This window comes from Spinacia oleracea, chromosome 6 (genome assembly GCF_020520425.1).
Source record: "Spinacia oleracea cultivar Varoflay chromosome 6, BTI_SOV_V1, whole genome shotgun sequence".
NCBI classification, from domain to species: Eukaryota; Viridiplantae; Streptophyta; class Magnoliopsida; order Caryophyllales; family Amaranthaceae; genus Spinacia; species Spinacia oleracea.
Genome location: NC_079492.1, coordinates 7,672,267 through 7,687,332, shown reverse-complemented (window position 1 = coordinate 7,687,332; position 15,066 = coordinate 7,672,267). Strand labels below are relative to the sequence as shown.

At 35.3% G+C, this 15,066-nt stretch overlaps 2 protein-coding genes across 2 annotated transcripts; both read right to left on the bottom strand.

The window, feature by feature from the left end:
• Positions 1-12,310: 12,310 nt before the first annotated feature.
• Positions 12,311-13,071, bottom strand: LOC110793032 (pathogenesis-related protein 1B-like). The gene has a single exon (XM_021997857.2). It carries the CDS (start codon positions 13,009-13,011, stop codon positions 12,526-12,528), a length of 486 nt encoding a protein of 161 aa, XP_021853549.1. The 5' UTR covers positions 13,012-13,071; the 3' UTR covers positions 12,311-12,525.
• A 918-nt stretch (positions 13,072-13,989) lies between these two features.
• On the bottom strand, positions 13,990-14,685 carry LOC130464416 (uncharacterized). The gene is made up of 2 exons (XM_056833963.1): positions 14,481-14,685; positions 13,990-14,360 (listed from the first exon to the last, which is right to left on the bottom strand). Exons 1-2 carry the CDS (start codon positions 14,554-14,556, stop codon positions 14,044-14,046), a joined length of 393 nt encoding a protein of 130 aa, XP_056689941.1. The 5' UTR covers positions 14,557-14,685; the 3' UTR covers positions 13,990-14,043.
• Positions 14,686-15,066: the final 381 nt, after the last annotated feature.

Sequence of the window (15,066 nt, the reverse complement as noted above, 5' to 3'; positions counted from 1 at the left end):
AAACGGCTGGTAATTGTCTAGTGGTTCTTCTTTAACTGAATGCACGGAGCCGACTTCTTACGCAGAGAACATAGGAAGGATCAACTCTCAAGACAGCACGATAGGGAGAACTACTCAAACATATTATCTAAAACCAACTAAACCAAGGCTTCCTGCACTATGCAATGAAGGAAGAAATTATATGCTACTTGTCATTCAAATGCATCCGGAATAGATCATACTGTTAAGATTTCGCTATATTTGTCAGGTTAATTGAGGTGTTTAAATAAACCAAAAAAGGAATGGTGCAAGACAATATTGTATAGACAATATGATGGTACAAACTTTTCTAGTGCCTAAAATGTCAAAGGAGAAGGAAAAAATATTGAATTTTCATGCAACATGAAGAGAGGAGCAAGCTAAAACAAAAAAGGAATACAACTAACTTCATAGTGTGCATAGATATTATACAAGCACTACTCTGAGTCCAACACAAAGAACTAATATTATCCTAATTAACCCTAAGCATCGATCTTTTTCAACAATCAAGAACCGATAACTTTGCACTTCATACCAAATCACAACAGATTCCTAGAAAAAAGGCAATGATTCTATACTAAAAAATTACATTCTTCAATCTCCAAGAATCCTCCTTTAACATAGATATAAAATGCGGTATCGGTCACGGTCGCAGAGTCTCGGTAATGGAAATGATGCGTTAGTCCCAGACCGTGTCGCGGTTGTCGCGTAGGAATTTGAAATTTCAAAAAGAAGCCCCATGTCAGCCCCACTCACTACCTACCCTAGTCCCCCTCTCCTAAACCGTACACGTGACATAATTAAATGAATTCCTTTGTCTACCTTCTCTCTCCTCTCTTGTGTTTAGATCTTAAAATGGAGTTCTCTACTCTATTTCAATGGAGTTTCTCCATTTTTTCCTTTTTCCCTTTCTTTTTGTCGAAAACATGGGAAATTCGGCGGAAAGCCAAGTAGATGTGAGGTTAATAACGTTTAATGCGGACAAAATTCATTCGAATCGGTTGAACCGGCAAAGATCTCGCCGTTTTCAAAAACACCTTTACAACTCGGCATATCTCGTATCGCCGGCCTCCAAAACCTAGTTAACTTGGGCGATACGAGTTAACTCGGGTGAGTTTTTACACCATGTCCTTTACCCATTACAATGCTAAATCCTTCATTCTCGATCCAATTAAGCAAAGTAATTATCTAGTAAACTCCAATACTCCTCATAGAGTGATATCCAACTTCTCTCCAACTCAAGTATCATTCACTCCTCGGCCTCAAATTACTCTCATTATAACAATTATCGCGCAATCATCAACTTTTTAGCACCTACCATAATTCCTCACTGTTGACCTTGCTTCACAAAAACTCTCACCAATAAACTCAACACACCACTAACTTATACAACCTCTAATCCTTCATCTCAGTGTAAAATTGCTTCCATTAAAACTCTCACCAGTTAATTCATCAAGCCACTGAAAAACTTCAAATTTTACAAAAGTTGGCTAAACTTAACGCTCTTTTTCCTATTCTGGATATCATCAAATCATTAATCCGCGTAATCCAAAAAAAATCAAGCAATTTCACAAAATACAAACAAAAATCAAAACAATGCACACCAAAAATTTGAGATAATAAAAACCCTATCTGTTAACTTTCTGCAATCTTCAATATCCTTCATCTAGTAGAAACCAGGAAATTACACCACTTCACATACCATTTCCCATCAAAATTCTTGTTACAAAACTCAGGCAATCGAACAAAAAAACTCCAAATAGATCTCCGCCTACAAAAACCTCCAAATCAATCTTTGAGCAAATTAGACCTCTCGAAGTTTTTTTCATATATTATTATTCATTCTCAAGAGTAAATCTAGGAAACATACAACCATTTTTTAAATGAAAAATGAGAAATAAATCTCAAAATCGACTCCCAAATAACATGAAATTTACAGGACATTGAAGAAAGGAAACAAGCTAAAGCCCAACAGTTATGTCAGTAGAGCATGGTGTAGGAACATATAGATGCATAAAGCGGAATTTCAGGAAACAATTTCCTAACATCTATCACAGGATCTCATGCATAACAATAGTATAGATCAGATTAAGTCGAAAGAATAATCACCTTTGAAGCGTGTTCTCCCGTTCGTATGCAAGCTTCGAAGATCTTAGAGCCCCACTTGTTGCTCCTCTACTCAGTCCACAAGCACGAATTAAATCCCACGTATGCTAGTACGGAAGAGAACGATCACAATCTGTCTCTTGCTTTGTTTGGGATGTACGGCGTTTAGAGAATTAGAATTAGGGTTTTTGTGTTTTCCTTTTGTCAGATATTGAATGAACGTGATTTCTAAATCCCTGACATTATAACTATTATAATGTGAGAGTTTTAGGTTAACACAAAATCAAAGCCCAACATTCTTCCCTTAACAGACCGGTTGCCATCGGGCCTTTTGGGTCCATTCCAATTAATGCTTATATGTGTGACCTTATAGGATTAATATATTTTAGTTGTAGGTCCAATCAATATTGTCCTGCTAATCACATTTATTCTCTAGCAAGCAAATATGATTACTAAAATAATTAACTTATTATCTTCATAATTAATTCCTATTTATATTTAGTAATTGCCGGAAATGTCTAAGGACATAATTCCTTCAATCTCCCACTTGTCCGAAGACAAGAACGCAATGCTAAATTCCTTAAGTCTCTTAATGCCAAAATTTGATAACACACTGTTATTCTCAAATTCTAGTTTCTTGATCGCCGAGTTCGAACTGTTCAAATAAAGATTAACTTTTAATCCCATTCCGCATGGCCATGCAATTTTCAATTCTCGCTCATCAAGAGGCCCAGACACCATTCCTATCAAATAGGAGGACTTATTCACTCTTGTATGACCATAACTCCCACTCAATTCTTAGCCCACCTGATCACTGCCTTTATAACCTCCTTTTACGGCGCGGCGTTTAACAGCGTCAAAGTTAAACTAATTTTCTCGTGGTTATTAAGACATACTCATGTCTAAGGAATCCACTAAATATAGAAGTTTGATTCTACTTTTAGAATCTAGTTAGGTCAAGTCACAATGCATCAAGTATACATCCATATAATCAATTAGACATCCCTATGTCTCCATAGCCCATGGAACTGCACTATCAATTAATTACATGCTAGTCTTCACATAAATCACTTATGTCCAATTTAGTGATTTAGACTAGGGACTTAATAAGTTGTGATTTCAGTTCACTTTATAGGGTTCCATTATCAAAACGTTTTCGATAATCCTATTTGAAAACACAAGTTATTTGGACATTTTATTTAATACTAAACCAAACAATTAAATAAGAATGAACTTTTATTGATAAACATTCAAAGCATAATAAATGTCTTTACAATTGTAAACATAAAGTAAACAAACTAAAGCCATTCTCCCATATGCCTAAGCCCCATAGACCTAGTATGACTCTCATGCTTAGGTTGAGCAAGCGGTTTAGTCAGAGGATCAGCCACATTATCCTCAGTATGAACCTTGCTTACTTTCACATCCCCTCTTTCAACGATCTCTCGAATAAGATGGAATCTCCTGAGCACATGTTTGGATTTTTGGTGCGATCTGGGTTCCTTGGACTGGGAAATGGCACCATTGTTGTCACAATACAACTCAATGCCATTTTCAATGCTAGGAACTACACCAAGTTCACTAATGAACTTTTTGATCCAAACAGCTTCTTTTGCTGCATCACTTGCTGCAATATACTCAGCCTCTGTTGTAGAATCTGCGATGGTACTCTGCTTAGAACTCTTCCAGCTCACAGCCCCTCCATTGAGACAAAATATGAAACCAGATTGTGATCGGAAATCATCTTTGTCACTTTGGAAGCTTGCATCGGTGTATCCAGTGGCAACCAACTCATTATCTCCACCATAGACCAAGAAATCATCCTTAGTCCTTCTTAAGTACTTAAGGATATTCTTTGCTGCCATCCAGTGCGCCTCTCCTGGGTTTGACTGTATCTGCTGCACATACTCAAAGCATATGCAACATCCGGTCGAGTGCATACCATGGCATACATAATGGACCCTACTGCAGAGGCATAAGGAACATTACTCATGCGCTTGACCTCATCAGGTGTCGAAGGACACTGAGTCTTGCCAAGTGAAATGCCATGTTGCATGGGAATGAAACCTCTTTTGGAGTTTTCCAGCTTGAACCTTGCAAGAACCTTATCAATATAAGTCTCTTGGCTAAGTCCAATCAGCCTTTTGGATCTATCTCTATGGATCCTTATTCCCAAGATGTATTCAGCTTCTCCTAGGTCTTTCATGGAAAAACAATTTTTAAGCCATTCCTTGACTGACTCAAGCATGGTCTTGTCGTTTCCTATGAGAAGTATGTCATCCACATACAAGACTAGGAAAGCAATACTACTCCCACTCAACTTCTTGTATATACAAGATTCCTCTTCATTTCTGAGGAAGCCAAAAGATTTGACTGCCTCATCAAATCTGAGGTTCCAACTCCGGGATGCTTGCTTAAGCCCATAAATGGACTTCTTAAGCTTGCAAACTTTTCTTGGACTGTTTGGATCTTCAAAACCTTGTGGTTGTGTCATGTACACATCCTCTTTCAAGAACCCATTCAAGAAAGCGGTTTTGACGTCCATCTGCCAGATCTCATAGTCATGAAAGGCAGCAATCGCAAGAATTATCCTAATGGATTTCAGCATGGCTACTGGTGAGAAGGTTTCATCATAGTCAATACCATGAATTTGTCTAAAACCTTTTGCCACTAGTCTTGCCTTAAAGACATCAATGTTTCCATCTTTGTCCTTTTTCAGTTTGAAAATCCATTTGCAACCTATGGGTTTAACCCCTTCAGGCAAAGCAACCAAGTCCCATACTTGATTTTCAAACATCGAATCCATTTCGGATCTCATGGCTTCAAGCCATTTCTCGGAGTCTTGACTCGTCAAAGCATTTGTGTAGCTAATAGGTTCCTCATGTTCTAAAATCTCTATTTCAGAACTTTCAGTCAAAAGGAAATCAATATATCTCTTTGACGGAATGACAGTCCTACTAGACCTACGTTGGGGAACAACAGGAGAAGTTTCCACCTCATTAGGTTGAGGGACTTCGCATGGATTATCTCCAAGTGGGACGGTAGAAGGCGCATGAATGGAATGCACCGCCTCCTGAGCATTTTCATGCTGGGTCGTCTCTGACGAGGTGTGAACCTCATCCATTTGTTGCTCATCTCGAATTTCTTTGAGATATACATTACTCCCACTTGTTTTTCTGGAAATAAACTCCTTTTCCAGAAAGACACCATCGCGAGCAACAAACACTTTGTTTTCGCTTTGGTTGTAGAAGTAGTATCCCTTAGTCTGTTTTGGGTAACCCACAAAAAGACACTTATCGGACTTGGGTGAAAGCTTATCAGAAAGTAAACGTTTTACATAAACTTCACAACCCCATGTCCTTAGAAAAGACAATTTTGGAACTTTTCCAGTCCACATCTCATATGGCGTCTTTTCTACTGCTTTGGACGGAGCTCTGTTGAGTGTGAATGCCGCTGTTTCAAGCGCAAATCCCCAAAATGAGGCAGGAAGGTTAGCAAGACTCATCATGGACCGAACCATATCTAATAGAGTTCGGTTCCTTCTTTCGGAAACCCCATTCAATTGTGGTGTCCCTGGTGGAGTCAATTGCGAAAGTATTCCACAATCTTTCAAATGATCACCAAACTCTTGAGATAAATATTCACCACCACGATCGGATCGCAATGCTTTAATTTTCTTTCCAAGTTGGTTTTGTACTTCATTTTGGAATTCCTTGAACTTTTCAAAGGATTCCGACTTATGTCGCATGAGGTAAACATATCCAAATCTGCTCACATCATCAGTAAAAGTAATGAAATACCCGTACCCTCCTCTAGCCAAAGTACTCATAGGTCCGCACACATCAGTATGTATGAGGGCTAAAAGATCATTGGCCCTTTCACTTGAGCCTGTGAAAGGAGATTTTGTCATTTTCCCCATTAAGCAAAACTCACATACTTCAAATGATTCAAAATCAAATGATTTGAGAATTCCATCCTTATGAAGTTTCTCTATGCGCTTTGAGCTTATGTGGCCTAATCGACAATGCCATAGGTAAGTAGGGTTCAAATCATTTGGTTTGTGTTTCTTGTTTTCTATGTGATAGATATGGTTTTGTAAGTCTAGTACATACAAACCATTTGATAATTTAGCAGAGACATAGAACATACCATTCAAATATGCTGAACAACAATTATTCATAATTTGAAATGAAAAACCTTCCGAATCCAAAATCGGAATAGAAATTATGTTCTTGGTAATAACTGGAACGTAATAACAATTATAAAGTTCTAATATTAAACCAGAAGGCAAGCGTAAACTATAATCTCCTACAGCTAAAGCAGCAACTCTTGCTCCATTGCCTACTCGGAGATCCACTTCGCCTTTGCTCAAGCTCCTACTTCTTTTTAGTCCCTGCACATTACCAATAATGTGAGATCCACAAGCGGTATCAAATACCCAAGAAGCAGTTGTAGCTAAATTAACTTCTATGACATAGATACCTGAAGTTAAAGCACCAGTCTTCTTATCCTCGAGATATTTGGGGCAGTTCCTCTTCCAATGACCAATCTTGTGGCAGTGGTAGCACTCATGTTGAGCAGCTACCTTAGCCTTGGGAGTGGCCTTTGGCTTGGTTGAAGAGTTCTCATTGGCAACTACCTTGCCCTTGTTCTTCTTCATGGGAGCCCCTTTCTTCTTGAACTGCTTACCTTTACTAACCATTAGAACATCCTTATGTTTAGGTTTACTTGGTAAGTTTCTCTCAGCCTGAATTAGTGAACCATGCAACTCTTGCAGGGTAGCCTCCCCTCCTTGCATGTAGAAGTTCAACTTAAAGTTATGAAAATCTTCAGGCAAGGATCTGATGACTATGTCAGTTGCCAGGTCCTTAGGATAAGGGAAACCCAATTTCTCCATGGTCTGAAAATGTCCAATCAAATCGAACACATGCGGACCAACGGGCTTCCCCTCTTCCAACTTGGAATCCAGAAGTTTGCAGTTTGCTTCAAATCTCTCCAATCTAGCATTTTTCTGAAACAAAGTTTTCAGTTGCTGGATTATGCTGTAGGCATCCAGACCATCAAAACGTTTTTGATACTCTGGTTCCATGCAAGCAAGCATCAAGCATGTTACTTGCAAGGAGTTATCCTCTAGAGTTTGTCTAGCTCGCTTTTGAGCTGCAGTAGCATTTTCTGGCAAGGGTTCAGGTAGAGGATTGTCAAGAACACTTTCTTTTCCTTCCGCTCTGAGAACAATTCTCACAGCCATTTGCCATTGTAGGAAGTTGGTAGCATTCAGTTTGTCTTTTTCAATTAGAGGGCGCAAGTTAAAAGTAGAGTTGTTTGCACCAGACATGATAACTACAATAAAAAGTAAAGCAAGATTCAATATAATGTTTATCAAAAGTAGCAATTAAACAAATTCAATTCACTACTACCCTTTATTCAAAATTAGAAGTCCCCATTGAATAAAGAATTAACCAAGATCCCCTCCCACTACAATCAAACGGACTTTGGCCCTGCTACTTTTATTTATAGTATTCGAGGTAAGTAAACATTTTACTAATTATAATTGATTATAACTCTTGGTAGACAGGTTAACAACTCTTTGTATTTTCCTATCTCTTAGCTTCAAAACCCAAAACTTTGTCTTTTGATAGTTTTGTTGAGTTAAACCAAACATTAACATGTAAGTTTCAAAAAACCTACCCTACTATCCCCGGAATTATAAGCAACACCCTGCTTTGGCAGAACCTATTACTCATGATCTAAGGCTTTATAGGTGTAGTATGGAAAAGCACTTAAACTCAATATTATTTTGGGACCTAAGTTTACTATGTTGGTTAATTAAAAGTGAACACATTGCTTTAAATAACCACATACATAAACTCAATAAGCATTTTAAGGCAATATAAAATGCATAAAAATAAATGTGATCCTAGTATGGCCCCTAAAAAATAAGCTCAAATCTTCTTGGGTTCCTGTTCATCTTTCTTGGATCTCCATCCTTGAATTTTTGATTGAACATTCTTACTTCATCGAACTCATAATACGAACTTTATAATCTAATTTAAACTTTTAAATTAAATTACAACAATACAGAACGATGCGCAGATCGTATTTCAAAATTTACAAGAATACAAAACGATACGCAGATCGTATTTTCTATCCTATTTTGGGCCATACTAGTCACTTGCCTGTAACAAAATATCATAATATTCCATACACGCATATAATATTAAAATATATTAGACAAAAATTATTTACTTATTAACTATTAATAAGCAAATAACATTTCCAAAATAATACTAAAAACTTAAATAATTTAAGTTTAACATTATTTTAATTCAATTACTATTTAAATATGGCTAGAATAATCTCATTAATCTAGAATTTGCATTCATTGAAAATTACGAATTATGCTCAAAACGAAGATCTGATTTTCCAATTTTTTTTTTTTAAAAAAATATTACTCAAACTTTTTGGAAATTAATTGTATGAAAAATCCCCTTTCTTCTTTTCCCTTTTTTTTTTATTTTATTTTATTTTTATTGTTTTAAAGCAAGAGAACAGCAGGCAGGCATGAGACCCGCCCCTGCCTCGCCGGAACGCCGCCCTAATTATCCCTCCACCGTGGCTCCACCGTCGCGGGTGGTGGCCACCCAGCCATGGAGGTTGTTATTTTAATTTGGGTAACAATTACCTAAATTAAATTAATCTTTATTCAACTTTTGTTAAAGATTAACAATTTAATTAGGGTTTAATTATCCGAAAATAATGGCAAAAAAAATTTGAATAAATTAACAATTCTTAAACTGAATTTTAGGGTTGTTAGAAGTTAGATTTCAATTTAAACTCTTTATTAAAATTAAATCTAACCAGAATTCAAAATTTAAGGCATAATTATCTCATTTTATTCAAATAATTCAAGAAAATAACAATTATAATCCGAAAAATTCGAATTAAATTACCAGGAAGATCTATTGAATTTTCTTAACAAATAAAATCAAAAATTTTAATTGTTATCCTTAAATTTTATGATTATTCGAATTAAACATAAAAATTAACCAAATTCAATAATTAATATACAAAAATTCCGAAAATTAGTTAAAAAATTACCAAAAAATTTCGGCTATTGTATAAAAATTAGGGGATAATCAGTAGATTTATTTAACAAATTAAAAATCAAATCTTTAATTGTTAACAAATTATTTCCATGATTAATCTTATTAACCATTAAATAATTTAAAATCTGACGAATTTAATTTTAAAAAATCCGAAAATTTTTATGAGATATTAACTGTTAATTTCGAACCTGTGATAAAAATTTAGGAATTTTATAAATTTATTTTGAGCAAAAATTAATTAAATCACGATTTAATGATTCCAATCAATTAATATCATATATTAATTTTGCAAATTCAAGCCATAAATAAATCTTCCCTTAATTGAATCAAAATAATAATGTTGCATACAATCATGATCATAAAATATTATGCAAGAGGCTAAAACTGATACCACTGTAGGAACATATAGATGCATAAAGCGGAATTTCAGGAAACAATTTCCTAACATCTATCACAGGATCTCATGCATAACAATAGTATAGATCAGATTAAGTCGAAAGAATAATCACCTTTGAAGCGTGTTCTCCCGTTCGTATGCAAGCTTCGAAGATCTTAGAGCCCCACTTGTTGCTCCTCTACTCAGTCCACAAGCACGAATTAAATCCCACGTATGCTAGTACGGAAGAGAACGATCACAATCTGTCTCTTGCTTTGTTTGGGATGTACGGCGTTTAGAGAATTAGAATTAGGGTTTTTGTGTTTTCCTTTTGTCAGATATTGAATGAACGTGATTTCTAAATCCCTGACATTATAACTATTATAATGTGAGAGTTTTAGGTTAACACAAAATCAAAGCCCAACATTCTTCCCTTAACAGACCGGTTGCCATCGGGCCTTTTGGGCCCATTCCAATTAATGCTTATATGTGTGACCTTATAGGATTAATATATTTTAGTTGTAGGTCCAATCAATATTGTCCTGCTAATCACATTTATTCTCTAGCAAGCAAATATGATTACTAAAATAATTAACTTATTATCTTCATAATTAATTCCTATTTATATTTAGTAATTGCCGGAAATGTCTAAGGACATAATTCCTTCACATGGAACTAGGAAACAAGCTAAAGCGCAACAGTTATGTCAGTAGAGCATGGAACTACATCACCATTTCTGAGAGGAGAGAGACTAACCCCATGAATCTTCTGGTTAAGTGGCGAGCAAAACCCTAATTTATGTCGAAATCCTACTGGGAGGCGCTTCTATTCAGAAATGGATATCCGGCGGGTGGTGGCGGCGACCATGGCTGGTCACAAAGAAATTGAAAACTATAAATAATCCAAGATCCTACCAATATATAGGACATACGGTGAGCATAGATGCCGACTGTGAGAAGGAGTGAGGCAACCATGAAGAAACCCTAAGTGAGGAGAGAGAAGGCAATTAGTAGGAGGAGAAGGAGGAAGACATCAACAAAATAAGGAGGAAGACATCAACAAACAAAATAAGGAGGAAGACATCAACAAAATAAGGAGGAAAACAAATAAGGGCGAAATAGACGTTTGACCGTTCTTAAGGAAAATGACAAAAAATAAAATGGGCATAAAATTGGGGGCAGCACCACAATTAGACTATTGCATGAATAGTAAAGGGAACTCCTTTCTTTTATAAGTGTAGTGATTTGGTAAAAGTGATAGTTGGTTGGTTGGTATTTAGGAACACTTTTATCCCTTTTTAATCAGCGGTGGATCCAGAATTGTTATATAGGGTGGGCCAAATTTCTATTATTTGCGGTCTCTAATAAATAGCAGTGTGTAAATACCCATTCTTTAATTGAAATACGAAGTAAATATTAAATTTTTAACGAAAAGTTATACGGAGTACGAAGTATATAGAATAATAAGTTTTAATTTTTGAGTTTGCGAACACATAAATGCGAACAAAGTCCTCACCAAAAAAGTTAAAAAGCGAGCATATAACAATTTTTATGCAACACACTTTTACTTAGAAAATTGGGATATGCAAAACTATTCAAAATATGTTATTAATGTTAACATACAAAATTTTAATTAATTGGAATGAACGCAATTAGATTGTTGTCCGTCTTTATATAAACATACGGAGTACTCTGGAGTATGGAGCTGGAAAAAAAAGAAGGAAAGTTTGGACTGGAAAAAAATAATGTAAAATAGGGTAGGCCGATAGGGCGGGAGAATCAAACTCGGGTTTTACATTCAAACTGGCCTATATAGTTAAAACCATCTGCGCCAACTTCTATTAGTGCATTTAACATACGATAAATAAATTTGATATTTCATGGGGTGGGCCTTGGCCTAGATAGGCCCCCCTTGGATCCGCCACTGTTTTTAATAAGTGTGTCAAAGTCAATTATATCGTGTAAATACGAACGGATGAATGGTACCATCTTTAAAGACTTTTTGTAAGCATTGACTCAATATTAATGACCACTTTGGTGACAATTGCACCTAGAACAAAGTGAAAGACCCGGAAATTGAAAAGGTGGTCATTAATATTGAGTCGATGCTTTCTTGGTGATTACTACCTACATTTCAAAAAGATTTTTACACTATTATTTGCATGGACTCCGGTACAATATTTGACCGTTAATATATGATATTTTGTATGGCAAAAAATTATAAAAATTTGATATTTATAAAATACATTTCGAGACGAATCTAATAAGATATCTCATGATAATTTTTTATTGATATAATATTGAAAATTTATTGTCAAAGTTTTAATTATTAGACACGTTTTTCAAAGCGTAAAGAACTTAATGTAATTACAAGTTGGATAGACTATCCACTTTTTCTGGGTGATTGAATTTTAAGGTGCAATTAGTCACCATTTATAAAAATCTGCATGTACGTAGCAGAAGATTTACGGTGCTTTCATTTTTTTTCTTTAACAATTTGTTTGAAACATCTCCCGCAAATTAAACCAAAATTTTGAATATAAAACGTACTCAAGAAACATAATTGAATCTCAAGTTTGTGTGCCCCACAACATTCATATAATCATATCTAACATAGATGAACATTAATAAATTTAAAACCACCATACTTTATCATTCAACCATTGTGTGAAAATAAAAATAAAATTCCCCTCAGAAAAAATGAATTCATTCATAAAATTAAAACATTTTTTTTTATTATTCAATCTCAATAATGATTCATCTAATTAGAAACCCATGCCATAAGGAGATGAACTACATTATGATCCAAAACTAACTAAAATCACATTCTAATTAAAATCATTTTTTTGGGTAATTGTAGGTCACCCAAAAATTGTAATTTTAGGCTGGAGGCTGAGTTCAGTCCACTCTGATCCAATTATTAATAAGGCAATTTACCAGGAACGTTGCCAGGTGGATAATATTCACAAACAACAAAAGGCCAACCAGCACCAAATATAATACTAGCACACCCAACGGATAAACTGTCCTTCCAAACCACCTGTTTATAATGTTTACATTCTTTACCCTTCAAACAAACATTTGAATTATGATCATAGTTCTTTTTCTCCTCCACCCATTGGTTAACTGCATCAACCGCCGTAAAAGCATCGTAGCCGGCGGCCTTGTTCTCGCCGTAAGGACTACCGGACCTCACCAGGTCATCAGATGTTTGCTTGACTTTGTCGGCCAAGTTTTGTGCGAACGTCGCAAGGGTGGTGTTCCATTTAAGGGGTGGCACACCGACTTGCGCACGGGCGGCGTTGTGCACGTCTAGGAACTGTTTTTGGTTGTCGTCGGCATGGGATGTTAGAAGAGTTGTGGTGGAAAAAATGGCACAAAAAAGATAAATAAATGATAACTTCATTTTGATTTAATTTTGTTTTGTGTTATTTGTGAGATATGATGCAATTGGTTGCGGAACTTAAGGGGCAATGAGCTGATTATTTATAGGAATATTTGTGCAATAATTTCGTATCTTTTTATAGTGATTTGATTTATTGGCCTTGAAATTTATTAGTAAAGTTTAAATAAAGCTCAAAAGAATGTATGGAGTTTCCTGTCTTTACTGATTGATTTTCTGAACCCTAGCAGTCTTTATTTTGTATGGAACTGAACTTGGAAGTCTTACCGTATTTCTTATCTTAATGATCTTTGCATATTTTTCTTGATTATGAATGATTGTGAATAATTTGTGATGACCTTTCAGATGTGATTGTGTTGAATCTGCAATGTTTAGTACTCCGAAAAACAATAATTTGCACTATATTTTAGGCAAAGGTTGAGCTAGCTAATCAATTAAGTATGGCCTGTAACTGCGGTTGGCTTGATTTTACCAAAACGTAGTTTATACACCCAGGTGTACAATGCTAATTATACACCCTGTTTTTAAATGAATATATAGTTCAAATTCAACGAGTATATCGCTCACATATAAAACATACTTTGTCTCAGCTCCTTGTATGTACGTTAGTGGAATTAGTTAAAAGTAATTAAAAGGCCGGTGGTAAACTTGTAAAAACGTGTTTATTATTAAAGGTCAATGTGTGAATTTAATTACCCCATAAGTAAGAGTTTGGATTTTGCCATGCTAGGTTTGTTCAACAAAGAATTGAGTAAGATTTTGCCTAAATCATGTTAGTCCACTCTCGCAAATGAACAAAACTAGTAGTAGCATACTAGCTTAGTAGTAGTATATAGAGAGTATCATATGAAATGATTCATGACTTTTCATGGAAGCTAGTCTTTATTTTTCATTATATTATTATCAAACTTATACACATACAAAGACATGCACATCTTATATGGTGCACATTATTTAATTGACGTGTTCAACTTCGTTGATTTGTGTACTAAACTAAGCATATATATATAATGATGTATGTATAATGCTCTTAATTTACCATTTATGGCACCTACCACCTACAAAAGGTCCTTGAACACAATCAATACCAGGGCAACAACTATTTCCAAAGAGGGTGTTACAATATTCGCCCTCATCGGCGCATCTCAGACCAGACTCAGTCGAAGACGACGTCGTCGACGTGGTTGTTGCCGCCATAGAATAAGCTTCCTTATTATTTTGTTGATCAACAAATTGCATTATCATCATCTTTGGTTTATGAATATTCCCATTATTATGCACCATGTTTGTGTTTGGTTCCACCATTGTCACTTCTTCCATTACGTACATCTTTGGCATTTCTTCACTACTTACTGCAATACGGAGTAGTACACAAAAGAATTAAGGATACAAAAAATCAAAATCCAAAATCACATATGCTAATTAAATGAAATTATATTAATTATTGAAACTCAAAAAAATAATTAATTAACCTGTTGTAGTACTCAAAACCAAGATTAGGGCAACCAAAACAATTGGAGCAAAAAGCTTGTGTAAGGAACCCTCCATTGCTTGAAATTGCTATATGTAAATTATGATAGAGCTAATCAAGGCTATTTTTTTTTTCCTATGTTTTGTTTTGTGTTTTATTTGCTTTACACAAGTTTTCCGAATATTTATAGTGCTAAACCACTATAAGTGAAATAATAGGATGTAATCAATTAATTACCTAAATTACGTGATTCAACTGCTTGCTAGTGAGAAACGTACTTCATGCATGAAGAGTACGTGAGTTGAATCATGTAGTTAGAATGCATGTTTCCGTTGTAAGTGGAAAATGACAAACACGTACACTGCCAGCAATTTATCCCTTCATTTGAGCCTAGATGGTACTTGCACCCGGTTTTGCAGACTTTGTTAATGGGGAATGGGCTCAAAACTTGCCCTCAAAACTTAATCTTTTGCCTGATAAAATCAACTCCTTGACTAGAGATAATGTGGGGAACATCTTTGTTAGGAAATAAATACAACTTAGTTAAGTTGACAAAAGAAATCTAAATTTCCTCATAAACACTTGTG